Genomic DNA, 17,955 nt, shown 5'->3' on the forward strand with positions numbered 1-17,955 from the left:
TGATTTTTTGTGTTGATTAATCAATCAACAGATCTCTTCTGCACTAATTATTAATAATTAAGCCAAGATAATACAGGGACACTGTGATGCATGAGTATACAAAAACAGACTTTAATTAAAATCTTTAATTACCAAAATAAAAAGTTCAACATTCCCAAATATTAAGACAAAACCTTGCACACAATTACACCCTCTCTAAAGGAAAAGTGCAACCTGCTCCGCTACTATTCATGATTGTAGAGGACGTCTTTACTGTAATAGCAGCAATGTTGGCTTTGTGTGGGTACAGTAGAGAGCTGGATACTGCTAAAGGAGCAGGATTGATTACAGGAAATAAAAGTTTTAGAGGTGGGGAAGATGGAGGATAACATAACCAGTGTCATACGGGTTCTTGTCATGCTGTGGTTCAAGAGGGACAGATAGCTCAAGCAAAACTATGCAGATTAAACATACTTCAAACTACTTGACAGGAAAACGTAACTCTGTAATAATAATCTAACCCAATCCCAGGGACATTTCAATAATTTGATATTACGCAATTTAAATCAAATGGAAAAAAATATAGATATATACATCTCATATTGATCAATATATGCAAATGTACATCAGCAAGTCATTATTTCTATATACTTTCTATACCACAGGTGTCAGTAAACTCATCGCTATGTCTTTGAATAGTTAGTTCAATATATTACTCCTACATGAGAGAAAATCAACTAAAACGCATTAAGACACTTCATTCCACTCCCAACAATACACAACAACAACAAAAACATTCAGAGTTTCACATCCACAGTTCAGCTGGGAAACAGGGAAGTTGGTTGGATGAGTTAGCACCGGTTTTTGTCTCCACTGAAGTGCCGAGACAGGACAGAGGTGACAGCAGAGGTTAGCTATTGCTGTAATGAGTTTGTGTGATCATTTTAATGTGTAATGCATTGCAATAAGCTCTTTTCTAACAAAACAGATGAATATAATGAAATAAAAAAAAAAAAACGACTTCATCATAAATCACCGTTTTCAGTCATTGGCATCCTTGAATCACAATGGTAATCTGTGGGCTGAGTAACTTGAGAAGACGAGCTCAGTGATTTCTGTTTAGCTTTTCTCACTAACTTAAACAAAGTTATTGGCCTTCAAAACTCCATCAGTCGAGCTGAGGTTTGGACAAGTGTTCAATAATTACTTCACGTGCTACCTCAGCCACAATTACTGGTTTGCATTCAGTTGTGAGCAGTGATGCATTAACGCACACAGTGAACAAAGTGCTTTCTGTTAAGATGTGCTGAACAATTAACAGCCACACACTGGCCCACACAGTCGAGGGAAAAAAAAAAAAAACATTGGGTGAGAACCATAAGGGCATGACCCATTATTTGGCACCTAACTCTCCTGTGCTCAGGTTCAGCATGTGTCTGTCCTCGGTGTTACTAAGATATGTATTCACTTGCAGCAGCTGTAAAGAGAGGTGCTCTAAAGAAAACTCAGCAGTCGAGTGCCAGCTACAGTTTATAGGCAGATCTGAGGGTGATGTGTTGTGTTTAATAAGACTGCACGTGGCTGGATGCCACACATTCTTTGTGTTGAAAAACTGTAAGAAAAGCAAAACGGACACTTAGGAATGAACACAGATCAGAGATATGTTTACTTGAGGACTGACTCACAGGAGGGTACGATCCTACACTCTGCCCACTGGTTGAACCAAAGAGTCAAATTCTTAAGAAAAACACACGTCTTGTAATATTTCAATGTGCAAATAATGTGAATACAAACATGAAACATCCACAAAAAAAAGTCTTTTGGGGATTCAAAAGATATGAGCTGCATGGTTGAGTTAAGGTACAGTCTCAATCTGAGCTGCTGCTCTGAAGCAGGTGCTGTTGTCTTGCAGTGGTGTATTAGGATTTGAAGACGTGCACGGCCCTCACGACATACTGCCTGCAGATCGGGCACTCGTTCATCCTCTTGCCGCACTTGGTGCACGTGACCATGTGACCACACTCCAGGAGAACGCAGTCAATCGTGGCGTCCATGCAGATCCTGCAGAGGTTGTCGTCATGGATCGTCAGTGGGCCCTTCTCACTGTCTGCAAGAGACAGACAGAGACGCAGAGAGGTGACTGGAAACGTTAAGAAACGGCTTTAAAAGCGGCGGGGGAAAAAAACATGCACTAAGGAGACGGGGGCAGTAGAATACTCAGCAACTTAATAAAACACCTCGTCTTATCCAGTGGGCCTTATCTTGATGAGGTCATGCACACAATCTCCTGAAAAATGTCAATGCCTGCGGTGGCTGTGTTTCTATGATGTTTCTATGGCAACCACACAGTCTTCATCACTGAAGCCGTGCTGGTAAGAGAGTGAATGTACACAGCTAACATACTGCAGTTCTCAGTATAATTAGCTTCACACGTTGAACACATGAACAGATGACCTTGGGAGATTGATCTCATGGTGGATCAATATTCCTGGAGCATGACAAATGTAACTGAAATATTGAAGTTCTTAAGTAGAATAAATGAACATTCGTTTCCAGTAAAACAGCACATGTAGGAATTGCACAAAGAAAGGATTAGATAACAATAAAAACAGGTTCACGAGGAAGACAGATGCGGTGCAGATGTGATACTGTTCATACGATGGAGAGGCGTGTCACAGATGGTATGTGTGACCACGGTAACGGTGGTGGCGAGGAATCCATAAGCCTTACCTCCGATGGCACCGTTGCAGATGGGAGGGGGGAAGGCCACCACTTTAGTGTGGGAGGGGTAAAGCAAGCAAGAGATTTCATCATCATTCTGAATGAGTCTGCTTGTGTCTACATGTGATCAGTGTAGGTACTTCAAACCATTATTACCTACAGGGTATGATATTGTCACAACAAAGATATTAGGTTTCTATGGGTAAAAACAGGATGTGGTATCCAGTGCTGACATCTAGGACAGTTCAAACAGATGGGTGACAGCTTACCTGTGGTTACAGTACTGCTCACATTTTCCACTGCAAGAAAGAGATCAGACTCCATCACTCACAGTAAACAGAGGTACAAGTACTGAATACTTATATAGCAACTTAAATAAATATATACTCTCTACTTGCCTTCACATATACTATCACAAAATTTAGATTTTTCATAGATATTAACTAACAAATAAAAGGAAAACTACCAATAGTTTCATTTCTATGCAGTGTTTAATACCCACATGATTTCCTGTTTTCCTCTGTCTCTCTGTACAGTCTGCTGACGCGCTCCACCAGCTCCCACTTCTCACAGCACCCTGAATAGTTGACAAAGTTCCTGGCCAGGATCTCCTTCAGCTGCCTGACAGACAAGCCCTCAATGTCCCTCAAGCTGGAGATGTCTGACAGAGATGCTCTGGCCCGACGTCGTGTCTGAGGGCTCACCTGAAGAATCAGAGAAACCACCAAATGACACTTTTGGTATTTGGTATCTAAATGGTACAGAAAACTTGTTATTTTCAGGATTTTTAGCCTCCCTGTCCATCACAGATGTTTTCATTTATTACTGCTTCTTCTGTGCAATAAGCACTTTGACTATAATTTGAAAATCTGAAGTATACTGAGTCTGCAGTCTGCAAGGCACTGCAGTTTTTGCAGCAGGAGAGAAAGCAGTTTCATATCCAGCCAAGAAGTTCTAAGCATTAGCATCTCATTTTCAACCCTTGCCTTGGTTTCTTGCACTGCATCAATATTCAGCAAAAAAGGTGAAATGCATTTGTCAATAATTCACATATAAATGATTTGAAAATGATGGCAGGAAATCTGATCACCTCAGGAGTGTGTTCACTGGGATCCAAGTTGAGGAGGGAAACCGATGTTGCATCACCTATATCCTGCAACACAACAACAGCAACAAGACACATTAGTGTTCACTACATGCAAGGAACAAGCCAGCTAACTGAGGATTAGGATTAGGCGCTCTTCAGACAGCTCATTGATACCTTAGGAACAACAATGTCTCGTCCCTTCCATTCATAGAAAAGCTTACTGCTCCCTAAGCAGGCCAAGTACAAGTATTTATAGTGGATCCTGGCTGTTTGAAGCTGAGCTCCCTTTTCATCACCAGTTGTGGCAATTCGTTTTCTCTTTCACTTTTTGCCTCTCTGCGTTCTAGAGTCCCAGTCAGTTCCCTTTTGGCTGGCTTACAAACTGTAGTAAAGATGAATAATAAACATCACTTCAACACTTTGTTTCTATACTTGTCTATGGTGACATGTCAAGTAGTTCCCATATACTAATTTGTAGCAGCTCAACAAATACTCTCCCTCAATCGTTGACATAACACACTAAAATCTGCACAAACAACCTAAAATGCTGTGGAAAAACACTAAGTGGGCTCTTCAGAAATGTAAGGTTTGTGCCTACAGCACACCATTACCAAAAAATCCACAAAACTGATAGGCTAGGTGTTATACTTCTGTATCTCTGCTGATATTTACAAGGATTTGATTTGATTTGTGCTGTTATTAAAAATAGTATATATTTCAAATTCAGCCCTGACCTGGTTGGTATCAGAGCTATCGCTCCTGCTGAGCCGCTCCTCTTGAGAGACGACGAAAGCAGACAGCTCTGAGGCAGATCGTGTGGTAGAAGGGGTCGGCGTATACAGGGACCGCGAGTGGAGGCTGCCCGTGTCAGGGTCCTCCTCTTCCTCAATGCCTCGGTGACAGAGCACCAAGTCCACCAGGTCTTCCTTTTCCCTGCAGGTATCGGTGGGGATGTTACGGAGCAGCAAGTACTGGCGCAGGTCCTTCACTCGTAAACGCATGAGCCGAGGCCGCTGAAAGGCTGTTGCTTTCAGCAAATGACACGTGGCACAAATGCGCAGATTCTCCTGAAGCACGGAGCACAGCGAGCAGAAACTCTTCTTGCAGTCGCAGCAAATATACTAAAGAAGAAATGAAAAAACAATTAGTGATTTATGCACACCTTCTACCATGAGTCACTGCCAAACAGCCCTCATATCAGAATGATGCATAAGACCAAATGTCTGTCTGCCCTTCGTTTATTGTTTTTTTTTTTACAATAACCTGTGATATTACAGATGAAATAGGAACAGTTAAGTGAAGAGACATTTAATAAATCACTGGAAAGCATATCCATGCCAAAAGACCTTGCCTGCATTTTTCAATCACTCACATCTGCTCTACCTCTCCAGGCACAGACACAGGAGGCAGCCCATTTCTTTTAAGTGACAAACATCAAACAGTAATAAATGCAAGACGTGGGATTAAACTGGCACGATGAGTGAGCGAGGCACAAGGTTCAGACAGAATGAGACCCTGTGAGCCATACATGAACATCAGTGATGCTGATATTACAGAACCAGTATGGTGTCCATCTGTCTCTGCAATGAGCTAGAACGGCACAGCATTTTCAGTAAAGATTACTTGCCTCTGGGTGTAAATTAAATCAACTTTTCACTTCTCCACACAGCTAAGTAATTTCTTAGAAATTTGTGGCTAATTACGCTCTGCTTGAAATAACTGCTTTAGGATTTACAAGACTCTGAGATACTCTAAAAAAGAAAACAAAATGATTTAAGATACAGACTTTGATTGACTTCACTCTTAATTTTAAATTAATTGGCCAAACAGCATTAAGATATGAAAACCCATTACTAATGTAGATGTGCATTAAAACATGCCCTCAATCTAAGTAAGACTAAATTACTCAGTTTTCCCACAGCCATGTACATTAGTGCTTCTATCTAAAATATTGATTTAATATCCACCTCTGCTTTCACACATGCACTTTTCCTCCTCATTAAGTCAGCAGCCCTATTGACATGTGCTGGCATCACACAGAGCATCCAGGCACCTACCTTCCTCCTGAAGACTGAGAAGGCCTGGCCACAGGCCTTGCATACAAGACTGGGACTCCCTGAGCTGGTGGGCGGGTATGTGGAGTATCCCGCACTGGGGGCAAATCTGAAGGGTCCAGCCCCGGCCCCAAAACCCGGCTGCTGGCCTCTGACGGCCCCAGTACCCATGACTTCATTCAGCAGACCACAGCATGAAGCCCACATGGACGAGGCCCCTGCCTGAGAGTCACAACACACCTTCACTTGAGTATTTCCTCTGCTCACATTAATCTTGTTGATGCTGACAGAACATTTAACATGAATGAGTGCGGCAGCAACATTTATACCGACGGCTACCACAGAAACAGATCCTGCTCTTTGAATAGAAACTATATATGGAAACTAATTATAGATGAGATGACTAAAAGGCTTTACCCCGCAGTGATAGCTTAACACAATATCGCACAAGCAGATACAAGTGCCACAACACAAACATACAATTAAGCTAAGCTACATAGTTAACATATTATTGATAGCCAGCTAACGTTAGCGTTGGGAGACAGCAGATTAAACAACTAACCAAAATGTTCAATAAGAAAACAAATTTACCGAAATAAGTCCCTGCTTAACATTACATCTAGTCGATGTTTGGTGGCAGGTGTCAGAGCTGCCGTTTTGACAACCAGCTCACACAGGCTGGGTAACGAGGGGCTGCTCCGCTGATACAGCTGCTTTAGCCCGCGTTAGCCGGCAGCGACCGCCCGAGCCGAGCTGAAACTGGAGGAGGGATTGCGTGAAGAAAAATAACGCACCTTCATTGCAGCTCCGGCGTGTCTACTGTGAAAGAGCAGACTGGCGGTGTAACCATTGCAATACGGACCGTGACTTATTATGCTGAACCGCCTGGACGCGTCTCGGCGTGATGAGCGCTCCGGTCGTGCCCCGGACACAGCGCCGCTGGCTCGGCTTCTTCTCCCTCTGATGCCTCGGTGGTGTGGACGCAGCGACGCCCCCACAGGCCACATACGGAACTGAGGGCACTCCACTTCCCATACCTTTTAGATTGAGGCTATTTACATTAAGGTGTACTTTTAATAAAGTAAAAACTAAACTTTTGGAGTATTTAAACTGTTTTTTAATCTGACAACATATACATAACACCAATTCCATGGAAGGCTTTGAAACAATAACATTTGATCTTTCAGGTTGAAAAATAAATTTGCAATATAAAAAAAACAAGCAAATAATACTTCCCATTTGGTGTTTGTGTATGTATTGATTCAAAATAATAATTTCAGGGTGCCCTATTCTGCAGTGTCCCCAGTTCGAGTCTGGTTGGGGACCTTTGATGCATCACCAGCTCTATGATAAATGGCTTTAATGCCCCCAAAATACTTAATGATAATAATTAAAACCAAAAAAGAAGAATAGTATTATTGTGATAAACAAAACATGCTGGGTCATATGACTTGCATCAATATCAGTTCCAAATGTAATCATTATCAACATATACAGCACTGTCACTCATGTTTCTCTGTCACCCCCTCAGCCTCATCCCACCAGCCATCAAAAACAACTATACGTTTCTTCAACCCTCCATGCCATTCTCTCTTTAAACCAAACTCAGAGGAACCCAAAAACAATGTTTTATAACAAGAGCTGGCTGTAATACTTTGAAACCAAATACATATTTTTTTTAATGCTAAAAATACAAAACCAAATGATTCTGCCCATTCATCCATCCATCCATCATCCATCCATCATCCATACCACTTATTCTGACAGGGTAATAGGGTGATAGGGTATAGGGACATTGGGTGAGGGTGAGGTACGCCCTGGACAGATCACCAGTCAATCAAAGGGTTGACATATAGAGACAAACATGTGATTGCAATATGTAATGCACTGGAAGAGTAACTGCTGGACTTTTAGATATGGATGTGAAAGACTGACGTGCATACAGGTTCTTTTAACAAGCCTGTTGGACAAACCAAACTGTGGAAGTCATCATTTGCACATATCAAAGGAGACATATAAAAGTTATTATGTTTCAAGATCATGTACTTTACATGACAAATAACCAAGATGGTGAGCCTTTCATTATGTAGTTTGTCCTAGCTGGAGTGGACATTGGGCGAGGACGGGGTAGTACTGACATTGTCACAGAGTTAATCAATCTTTCAATTTGTCAGAAAATACTGACGAGATTAAAGTAATTGCTGTGCACTAACCAGCTGGGCAGTAGGTGTCAGTACTTACAGTTACTTACACGTTTTTTCACATCTGCAGCTGTGTTCCTATTCATTATTTAAGGGTCATTGTGGAACAAAATCAATGGATATCACTGACAGTTGTAGTTTTGGTCCTGTCACACTTGACAGTGTTGAATTTTGATTTTGTCTTTTCCCTTAAAGAAGTTTTCTTTTGTATCATTATAAGATATAGGATGAAAGCCAATATTTTATAATCATATTTTTCCAATTCTACAGCCGATACACAGGCAGGCACAAATGTATGATTAACTCTTCTAAGAAATGTAAATGATATGAAAATGTGCTTTTATTTACAATTTTTGTTGTAGCCCTATGTTCATTTATTACATTCATTGTTTGTTTGAGGTGTTTCCTTGACTGTACGTGCCCAACGTTGGTCACTGGCCACAAAGAATATAATTATTAAACAAAACAACATGAAAAAATAAATAAATAAATAAAAAATGAAGTGCACTTCCGGTCCGGCTCTCTCCCTCTCGGTGAGCCCGCCAACAACAAACGTCTCTACGTGATGACGTTGGCCGACGCATGTTTTGAGTTTTTTAGCGCCCGTACAGTCCATGGATGTACACCATGGTACAATCCAGGAAAAGCTGATGGATCCTGCTCGATGATGGGAACCGACGCCGGCGTCAGTTTGATGGTCATGTACGAGGATGAGTCGGTGGATGTTCGCTACGTAAACGGGGCCCGGTTGCAACTGTCGCCGTGCGGCTGTGAGCTCCTGCTGGTGAAAGCTGCGGACCCCTCCGGGCATCCTCTGCAGCCCCGGGAGAGGGCCCGGCAGAGGACCAGGTTCACCATCAGCACATACAAGGTAAGGTGTCCTGTCATGGTTAGTTTCTGCATTACAGCAACTGCACAGGCTCAATCCTGTTGTGTTCAGCGGGCTTGTGTCATGTTGCAGGAGTTGGTGGTAGCTGCTCTGGCGTTTAGGAATAAATATGCAAGTCAACCATATCTGCCGGAGGAACTCATCCCTGCTGAGCACAAGAAGGTACCAAGAGCTACTTCCTAGTCCACTGTCAGCATCTCAAATTGTGCAACGATGCAAGTATCTAAATAGTTTTTTGCGTTTCCTCCTGTAGCCTTTTTTCAGCATCGACTCAGACGTGCAGTGGCCTGAGTGGTCTTCCTGTGAAGCTGAACTCGGGCCTGAAGGCGAGACCATCATCAGGTCTGAGGAGGGGCGCGCTGCACTGATGCTGTCACCTTCAGGTGAAGACTTCTCGGTCGAGTTCACATGCAGCCTCAGTCGGACTCAGAATCAGCACCACAGCATGCAGTGTTTCAGCAGAGATCCTGATGGGAGGCCGGGCAGCCAGCAGCAAGTGAACAATCTGATCTGTCAGACCACCAACAACGAGACCGAAGGGGTTCATCAGGGAAGAGAAAGAAGGAATGAGTCCATTAGATCAAGGTCTTGTTCTCCTTGCATTGAAAGCACTTCTGAGCCAAAGGTAATGCTTCTTAGAAATATTCCTGTGCCTATATTTAATATTTGATGAACTGTTTCATTTCTTGTCTCTTCCCTTCCCAGCCAGGGAAGATGTACCAATCCACCACAGTGGTCCAGCATCACTCTTGCTTTGCTTATGCCCCCATGTGGTGCTACCCTCTCTCCTTGGCTCGCCACCACTGGACGGCTCGTCTCTCTAAACCTAAAGAGGGTGGTTGTGATTCTACCCAGGCAGACAGGAAAATGAATGTGCCTGATGTATCTAGCGAAGAGAGAAGGTCTCCCCTACCTCAGGCACTGCCTCTCACATGTCCCTCACCTCACAGGCACAGGTTTGTTGATTACTAAGAAGCACACAGTGAACTATTTGACAATGCTCAGTGACTGATTTAAGCTTCATTACTCATGTATTTAAGGTGGCAGATTAAAGACCCCCTGACCAAAAAAGAACAGTCAGATCAAGACCTTCCAACAGAGCTGGTGAAAGTGATGTGGTGTCAAGGAGTCACCTACAGGTAGGATTGCAGGTTTTCAAGCACCTTAAAGATTTCAACTCTCAAAGAACACCTCTGCTCTGTAGTCTTAAACACTTTATTGTGTGAAAACATGCCAGTATAACTCAATGCTTTCAACAAATGAAGCACTGACACTTGAATGAGCGTGTAAACTTGCGAACGTGCAAATAATTTTTTATCAGCTTTGCACATTTTCACACTTAGATCTTTAGAGTGTGATTTTTGTTTTAGGTTAACCTTTCTTATGTAAGAAAGCACTATGTACTGATTACTAGTGTATACAGCTACACTATGAGTGTGCTTACCTCTAACCTGTACCAGTATCCTCTCTTGTGTAGGATACTGAGCGGAGCTGTCTCAGTCATAGAGGTTTCCCCAGGAGATGGATCAGTGATCCGGTCTAACGGTGTCCTCAACACTTATTTTACCCATCACCAACCTGAGCCCCAGTCCGGGCAGGTAAGTTTAAGCCTTTCATCTTACAGCTGTCACATAGGCTCAACCACTACATCAAGAATAGTATGTCACCATTTTTTGGAAGCCACAGCACAAAACCAGTCACGTCTCTTGCATCTTTGCATAAATGCACAATGTCAAATTATTTGTGTCTATCTCACAGGTGAAAGAGCTATCATACTATTTGAATAGTCTTCCACCAGATGTATGCGGACAGGTCTACTCTATATGCTCTATTGTGAGTCGTGCAAGCAGGTAGGCTACCACCTTTATCACGGCCTGATGAATTTCATGGCTTTATTTTATTGAAGGTCTCCAGCTGTTACATCACTTTTTGGCAGGATCCTCACTTGCTACGACCAGACCAAGCAATCGCTGAAGCTCCCTGCCGCACCCAGCTGCTTGCAAGAGGCCATAGAAGTAGTCCCTGCTGATATTACTACAGCTGTTGATATCTATAGCATTTACATAGTATTCATGCCTCTAAAATTATTATAAAAATGTGTTATTTTGTTTGCAGGACAGACATTTTTCTAAACCACCTATCCTTGAAGAATATCTGTCCAGTCCTGCACCCGTTGAGCATCACATGACAGTGGAAATTCGGTGAGTTATAGCTCTCTGGTCTCTCCTGTGGGGTATTATATTATTGAAAGTCGGACACTGTGTCAACAGCTTGTTTGTAATGTTCATGTGATCTTCCATTTACTTCAGGTCAGATCTTGTAGCTGCAGAACTAGAGAAGATAAAACGGTTCAACTGTATCCTTTAACACTTCGACGACGGCACACAAATTCATGCTGTGGACACAAATAGAACTTGTTTTTTTTTTTCTTGTGAGAGTTTGCCATGTTTATGTCAATGACTTTGCACACTCCTTAACATCCTGTGCCCAGTTCTTCTGGAGAACAGCCGCCTCGAAAGAAGTGAGAAAGGATGCGCGGAGCTGCAAGATAGTTCTGGAGAAGAGGAGACTCATGAACCAGTGAATGAGAGCTCCATTGCTGAGGCTCTTCAGAAGACATCCCGAGCCATACAGGACATTGATGCTCTTGTGTCTGCAAACACAAACACTTGAAAGAAGAGAGAGGAGGAGAAGAAACTACTGTGTATGAGCTTCTCTGTAAAAATGTAAAGTGGTTTTACTGTTATGTACAGATACTCAAATAAAAACTTATCTTTATGTAATGACGTCACAAAGTTGAATTTAATTTAGTTTGTTGTATTTAATTGCTAAATGTACAGACACAGAAGCAATTACCAAGTTTTTGTCAGCACACAGTTTCTTCCTGTCAGAGTCATAGATAACAACTTGCAAAGGTGCAGAATAACTTTAACATTTTTATATTTCCTCCCAAAACCTATGACGAATGTGGTACGTGCTTACAATGTACAAGGTGTGAATGATAAGAAAAAGTCTCGGTGTGACATAAAGGTTTCGGTTATAAATTGGGTTTTAAACTTAGGTGCATGAGTGGAATGTAGGTCACTATTCATGCAAGCTGTGGTCTTGTGTTTAACCATATGCCACAGGTGAAATATGTATATTAGGGCAGTGTTGCCCAAAGAGGTCTTATTTTATGCTCCTAAAAGTTTTACTTAATGACTGTAGACAGTAAATGACTAGTTCTGATCCACATAAAAACCCAACATCAAAAAATGCGTAGCATTGTATATACCTTACTGTGTTTTCAGAAATTTGAAATGAAAGATATGAGAGGGAATCGAATTTATGTAAATACACTCTACTTGGAAAATAGTTTTTCTGTTCAATTTCTGAATAATTTACAGCTGAAAAGAAAATTCAGCTTGAAAGGACTATACCTATATCCATGTTTAAAATCCTCCTCAGGAAGTTTTGCAATACCAAGACCTAAGGAGAGAGTATTGACACTTGAAGGCACCTGCACAGGGTTTTAGAAATGTGATTTATCAGTTTATATCATATAACTTTAATATACTGTATAATTTAAATTCTAAATGGGTCTTACAATCTTTTGATCTACCAGGCTGACAGGAGTTGGCTTTTTTCACTCAGTTAAGAGTCAAATACTTCCTTTGTGGGTGGAGCATTTTTATTTCGTGAATTGTATCAGATCAGAGAGACACACACTCTCACACAGAGACACACGCTTATGTTTGCACACAAAGATCAGGTGAGTTATGAAATAAAATCCTTTCATTTTTGTTTTGAAGTCATTTTTGCTTCCTGACTTGTGCATGTAATTCTCTTGTTTTCATGTGTGTTGCACACACTTGGTGTAAGATTTGTCTTCAATTTTTTATCTATCTATTTGATATAAATCTGTGTTGACAGTTGGAGATTCCCTCTTTTTTTAATTAATTAATTTATTTTTTTTACCTTTTTGTGTGCTAGTGGAAAAGAGTGAAGCCAAGAACTAAGTCTTGATACACTCAACAGTAATTCCTCAATTTTTTTCTCTATATAGGACAAACAGTCACGTGGGGTCTCATGGCTCAGTTTGAGACAAATCGCAGCTCTATGCCAGATGCTTCCAGTAAACTCTGTTCACTCCGAGAAAAGATCTGTGCTGAATCCTCTGTTAAATCCAGAATAGCTGCTCTGCAGGGGAATCTGTCAAATTCTCTGAACGCAATCAATAGCTCCCACATTCCTAAGCCTGACTTCGAGAGAAGGCTCCTTAAAACACAGACACCAAAACCTGTAAGAAACCAACTTGAAAGAGACAGTACTGACCGCTCTGTTCCTAAGAAGAGGTTTCCTCCTGTGTTTGTTCTGGGGAGCCCTCCTCTGAAGCCTGACAGACCTCCAAATGTTGACATCCATCGATTTAGAAGGAACAGCAAATATTTAAATGATGGTGAGACAGTTTTTTTTTTAAGAAAAAAAAAAATACAAAACTTTTTTGATCCCCATAGAGAAATTCAAAAATGCAGTGTAACTCAAGATAAATCATCATTCCAACATGGTTATTGCTTCTTCAAATACTACAATGTAACAGCAGCAGAATGTTTCATAATAGAGATTTAAATAAAGATGGCATTTTTGTGTGGCAGGACCAAGGATGAAGATACCACATCATGTTGCACCTTCACCTGCCCCTGCACCTCTACGCTTGCAACCACCACCCAACCTTGAAGCTGTTTTGTAAGTGTCCATATCATATTGTAGAGCTGCTTTAGGTTTGCTGTTGAGATATACAGGTATACATAGTGACTTTAGAACAGATCCAGATCCTTTCTACTTGCTACTTTTTGCACAATTAATTGTGTTGTAGATTTAATTTTGAATTGATAAAATTGCCATTTGGTCCAACAATCTACACACAACAACTCATTACAAGAAAATGAAAACCTGTTTTTAGAAATTTTTGCAAATTTATGAAAAAAGCTTAGTCTGAAATCTTTCATTTACAAAAGCATTAAGGCCATTTATTTCTTTTCAGAAGCCCCTATGGCAGCAACTACATCTCTGAGTCCCCCACCAAGCTACATTGTAGAGATGGTATTAGCCAGGCGATGACAGTGCCTGGTGTTCACCAGACATAATGTTTGGGGTTCTGCCCAAAGGGACAAAGTTCTGTCTCATCAGACAGTTATTGGGTTCTTGGTCACCTCCCTAACTGAGGCCCTTCTTGCCCTCGTACTCAGTTAGGAAGAGTCCTGGTGGTTCCAAACTTCTTCCATTTCACAGTTACTGAGGCCACTGTGCACCTGAGGACACTGAGAGCTTTGGAAATAATTTTATACCTTTGCTCTGATCTAAGCCTTGCCACAGTTTTATTGCCAAGGTTTACAGAGAACTCCTTGGATTGGTTTTAATCCTGACATACAGTATGAATAGTGGGAGATTATATACACAAACTGCAAAAAAGACAAAGTTGAATATTTTATTGCAACAAACTTCATTAAAATGTCAAATTTGGCAATTTAACTCAATGTCTTAAGTTTAGGCTTTGAATTTATCCAACTTAGAATTTTGACTTCTGTTCATTTATTCCAGGTTGGAGTTAAGTGGACATGAACTGACATGAAAGTAACATGAACAGAAGTTTTACAATTACAATTTAGAGACAAACCTAACTAATTACATGGAGTTAGACATGTATGAACAAATTGACAGATGGTCAGAGTATATATGTATATGTGTACATACAGTTTATCATTTTTGTCTTTCCAAAGGGTGAAACAAGCAGAGAGATTTAAAAAACATCAAGAGAGAAATCGTGGAAAAAAGGACATAAACCATGAAGTCACAGAGGAGAAACAGACAGTAAGTGGTTTCGGTGAATGTGTGTATTGCTTTGCTATCAAAATCGTGTCTTTGATATAGGTTTTGATCCAATGATAATTATGATAATCAGGAGACAAAAGGAACCATAAACTCAGAGGAAATAAAAAGACAAACCAAGAAAAAGGAGAGAAAACAACTGACAAAACAGGAAACAAAAGAGCAGAAGCACAAAGATGCAATGGTGTCCAAGGTAAAAGCACACAGCCTGCACACTGGATTTACTTTTTTTAAAGTTAATATAGCAACGCATGTTGATACATTGCCAGTGTAACACCGGTAACTTCATGCATTGTGCAGTACAAACCACAAACACCTTAATAACAGAGATCAATTGAAAAAAACAGCTGACTCATAACTGAGATCTCCTTATCCTCGACTAGATTAAAGGACCTGTCCATGTAGCCGAGAGGGAGAAGGCACTTCTTGACTGTAAAGGAGCAAAATCAGCCTTTTCTCTGGCTCAAGGAGGGATTGTTCACAATACAGGTAACCCAGAGGGAAAATGACTGGGCAGGAACACGTAGGGCCGCTGTAACAGACCTCCTGCACTTTTTTAAACAACAGTTTAAAAATGTAGAGGACAAACAAGAAAAGACGGTGATGGTGATAAATGTGCTCCAACATAAGGTCCAAGCAGTGAGCTCTGCTAATATGTGGTCGTACTTTTCTGCAGAAGACTATGTGAAGACCAAGTCTGTCCATACAGATCACGAAGAGGAGGAGCAAGGGTCTATGTCTTACAAGCAGGAGTCAGAGATTTATGATGACATTGGGGCACCAGCTGACAGGTACAAAACATAACATCTCTGAAACATTTCATAAACATCTTGAAAGATAGAAATCAGTCACACATAAGATCTTGTATTGATTTTAAACTGTCTCCCCCTTTTAGTGGCCTAGACGTGAAAAATGGCAAGTTTCTTATATTGCTTTTCAGTCATTATATTAATTGAATGATGTGTTGATATGATAACAAGGCCTCTATGCCTCAACAGTCCTGACTGTTGATTTTCTGTTTTTGAAATAGTTGGGGAGGATGACATTTATGATGACGTGGATAATCCAGAAATGAGGTTGTACTGTTTTTCTATGTTTCGGGTTTTTGCATCCATTGCAGTTGAGATCACAGTGGATACACTGAAAGTAAACAGAAGTTAGTGCTTAACCAAATGAATGAAAGTCGCTTTCTTTAATGGAATCAAGTATTTGGTTTAATTAATACATGCACTAACAACAAATGTGTGTCACATAAAAAAAAAAACGAAAAAAAAAACCAAAAAAAGTCACATAATTATTTTGTAGCTTGTTGTGTTTGGGTGGCACCTAGTGGTAAATATGATTATTGCAACTTTAATAAACGTGTGTGTATAAATCCTTTAATAGACACTTTTTGTTGAGGATTAGAGTCAGAAAAGTTCTTATTGAACAAAGAAAAACATTTTTGTTTATGATATCCTGTCCATTAACTTCTTACTTTTAAAACCTATAAAAATACACTCTTAAGTCCTGTTTTAACCAAACATCTTCATAAAGTTTTTTTTTTCTCTTCTCCCATCAGAGATTCTTTTATGCCACAACAAACCACAGATGGAGGTAACTATATCCATTATTTTAACCTTTATACCAAATATGTTTCTGCTCATTTGTACTGTACAAACCACTGTGGACGTCACACGGCTATTAAACACTGAGCACTATTTGTCTCTGTGCCCATAGATGAGGTGTATTACGATGTTTATTCCCAGAGTCCTCCACTGCCTTTTGGTGAGTAATAATGTCAATGAAATAAATACATGTTGTGACTCAGAGGTATAGGTTTAGAAATCTTTCCAGTGATTTATTTACTTTAGTTTGTTACCGTAGCTTGCTACAAATACACAGTTTTGACCAACTTCTGCACCATGTAATGTCTGTCTGACAGTGTTTCAAAATCTGATTATTGTTTACACAGGCTTGATATTTATGGGGACATAAATTGAGGTATGTTCTGGTGACTCAAATACCACCACCAGCAGTGGTGTAAAATTACACAAACTGTACTGAAGTACAATTTTGAGGGAGGGGGATGTTTTACTTACAAAAGCAAAATGCATTCACATGATATAAAAAAATGTTTGCCCTGTTTTTCTGAATCAATGAAATTATTATCTCAGAATTCTGAAAAAACAAAGGAGAACCCTCGACCCCCGCCTCCAGGGGTCGAGGGTTTTTCTGATTTTGGAGATAATAATCTCATTAATTCAGAAAAACAGGGCAAACATTTTTTCTTTCATCATATGAATGCATTATGCTTCTGTATTGACTTTTTATTCCACAAGATTTTATCTTTATAGCTGCATTTACAAGTCACTTTGCAGATTATGACTTAACATTAAAAAAAAGCCTACGATAATTTTATAAAACATGACTCATTGTTAAATAGTAAGGCATACAACTGTTACAGTAATTATTTTTAATATTTTAGCTCTAGCATGACTGGCTGCAACATTTAAATATGTTATAAAATTATAACATATTTAAACCTCAGAAAGAGGAAGACGACATTCTACTTTTGATATTGTACTTACACTGAATTGGTAGTACCTGTGTAGGTCCTACTTTTACTTTTGAATGCAGGACTTTATAATGGAGTATAATTTACATAGAGGAATTTACACTTTTACTGATGTTAGAGATCTGAGCACCACTGCAGGACAGATATGGATTAAAATTAAATGTAAAAAAAATAGAGGAAGAAGAAGTAGAAAGAAAAAAGTCGCTTTGGATAAAAGCGTCTGCCAAATGAGTAAATGTAAATGTAAATGTAAAACCTGTTATTAATAATATTTTTTTTCCTACAGACTGTATCTATGAGATCGACTAATCTACAATAATGGCAGTGACAACTTTGAAGAGCACGATCATTATTACTCATTACTCATTTTATTGACCATTTACTTCTCCAGTTTCTTGATCAGAAAGCATGGTTAGATTCAATATGATTAATACATGATTTTGGTGGATCTAATGCTTCAACCTGTTGTAGCAGCTATGCAGTGCTGAGTTTTTTAAACAGTTACAAGTGCAATGGTGACTTGCTGTGACAAATGTGGACAATTCCTGATTCTCTTCACTAGAGGTGTTGCCTGGTATATTAATTTGATGGAGAAAATG

General features: G+C 40.1%; 3 protein-coding genes across 7 annotated transcripts; 2 read left to right on the forward strand and 1 right to left on the reverse strand.

Moving 5' to 3' along the window:
• Positions 1-89: 89 nt before the first annotated feature.
• rnf34a (ring finger protein 34a) lies at positions 90-6,863 on the reverse strand. Of its 4 annotated transcripts, none has more exons than XM_071482414.1 (8): positions 6,636-6,863; positions 5,845-6,063; positions 4,522-4,908; positions 3,791-3,853; positions 3,203-3,404; positions 2,970-2,999; positions 2,710-2,751; positions 90-2,086 (listed from the first exon to the last, which is right to left on the reverse strand). In XM_071482414.1, exons 1-8 carry the CDS (start codon positions 6,846-6,848, stop codon positions 1,899-1,901), a joined length of 1,344 nt encoding a protein of 447 aa, XP_071338515.1. In that variant the 5' UTR covers positions 6,849-6,863; the 3' UTR covers positions 90-1,898. The 4 variants fall into 4 exon arrangements, with proteins under 4 accessions (XP_071338515.1, XP_071338519.1, XP_071338516.1 ...); XM_071482418.1 differs by lacking the exon at positions 6,636-6,863 and adding an exon at positions 6,433-6,572; XM_071482416.1 differs by lacking the exon at positions 90-2,086 and adding an exon at positions 2,185-2,348.
• Positions 6,864-8,570: 1,707 nt separating this feature from the next.
• On the forward strand, positions 8,571-11,714 carry cunh5orf34 (chromosome unknown C5orf34 homolog). The gene is made up of 11 exons (XM_071482413.1): positions 8,571-8,913; positions 9,004-9,093; positions 9,185-9,556; positions 9,637-9,887; positions 9,972-10,070; positions 10,409-10,529; positions 10,690-10,781; positions 10,868-10,946; positions 11,047-11,132; positions 11,241-11,287; positions 11,423-11,714. Exons 1-11 carry the CDS (start codon positions 8,608-8,610, stop codon positions 11,602-11,604), a joined length of 1,725 nt encoding a protein of 574 aa, XP_071338514.1. The 5' UTR covers positions 8,571-8,607; the 3' UTR covers positions 11,605-11,714.
• An 880-nt stretch (positions 11,715-12,594) lies between these two features.
• LOC139623832 (FYN-binding protein 1-like) lies at positions 12,595-17,815 on the forward strand. 2 transcript variants are annotated; one of them, XM_071482420.1, is made up of 13 exons: positions 12,595-12,682; positions 12,977-13,369; positions 13,566-13,656; positions 14,691-14,781; positions 14,873-14,992; positions 15,183-15,288; positions 15,476-15,590; positions 15,695-15,714; positions 15,830-15,875; positions 16,361-16,395; positions 16,519-16,566; positions 16,754-16,782; positions 17,643-17,782. In XM_071482420.1, the coding sequence occupies exons 2-12, from the start codon at positions 13,000-13,002 to the stop codon at positions 16,774-16,776; spliced, it is 1,065 nt and encodes a 354-aa protein (XP_071338521.1). In that variant the 5' UTR covers positions 12,595-12,682; positions 12,977-12,999; the 3' UTR covers positions 16,777-16,782; positions 17,643-17,782. The 2 variants fall into 2 exon arrangements, with proteins under 2 accessions (XP_071338521.1, XP_071338520.1); XM_071482419.1 differs by lacking the exon at positions 16,754-16,782 and having other exon boundaries at positions 17,643-17,815.
• The last annotated feature ends 140 nt before the right edge of the window (positions 17,816-17,955 follow it).

The sequence above is a fragment of the Trachinotus anak genome, unplaced genomic scaffold (assembly GCF_046630095.1).
Source record: "Trachinotus anak isolate AG129_WGS33_773 ecotype Australia unplaced genomic scaffold, CSIRO_AGI_Tana_v1 ptg000008l, whole genome shotgun sequence".
Classification (NCBI taxonomy): domain Eukaryota; kingdom Metazoa; phylum Chordata; class Actinopteri; order Carangiformes; family Carangidae; genus Trachinotus; species Trachinotus anak.

Excerpts from the sequence above, each read along its gene's own strand:
- rnf34a (XM_071482414.1), bottom strand. The coding sequence starts at position 6,848 with ATGTGGCCTGTGGGGGCGTCGCTGCGTCCACACCACCGAGGCATCAGA. Across the intron at positions 3,854-4,521 it reads ATAGCTCTGATACCAACCAG|GATATAGGTGATGCAACATC; the intron begins GTCAGGGCTGAA and ends GTTGTGTTGCAG. Across the intron at positions 2,087-2,709 it reads CTGCAACGGTGCCATCGGAG|ACAGTGAGAAGGGCCCACTG; the intron begins GTAAGGCTTATG and ends TGTCTCTTGCAG.
- cunh5orf34 (XM_071482413.1), top strand. The coding sequence starts at position 8,608 with ATGACGTTGGCCGACGCATGTTTTGAGTTTTTTAGCGCCCGTACAGTC. Across the intron at positions 9,888-9,971 it reads CCCTCACCTCACAGGCACAG|GTGGCAGATTAAAGACCCCC; the intron begins GTTTGTTGATTA and ends CATGTATTTAAG. Across the intron at positions 11,133-11,240 it reads CACATGACAGTGGAAATTCG|GTCAGATCTTGTAGCTGCAG; the intron begins GTGAGTTATAGC and ends CATTTACTTCAG.
- LOC139623832 (XM_071482419.1), top strand. The coding sequence starts at position 13,000 with ATGGCTCAGTTTGAGACAAATCGCAGCTCTATGCCAGATGCTTCCAGT. Across the intron at positions 14,993-15,182 it reads AAGATGCAATGGTGTCCAAG|ATTAAAGGACCTGTCCATGT; the intron begins GTAAAAGCACAC and ends ATCCTCGACTAG. Across the intron at positions 15,876-16,360 it reads GTGGATAATCCAGAAATGAG|AGATTCTTTTATGCCACAAC; the intron begins GTTGTACTGTTT and ends TTCTCCCATCAG.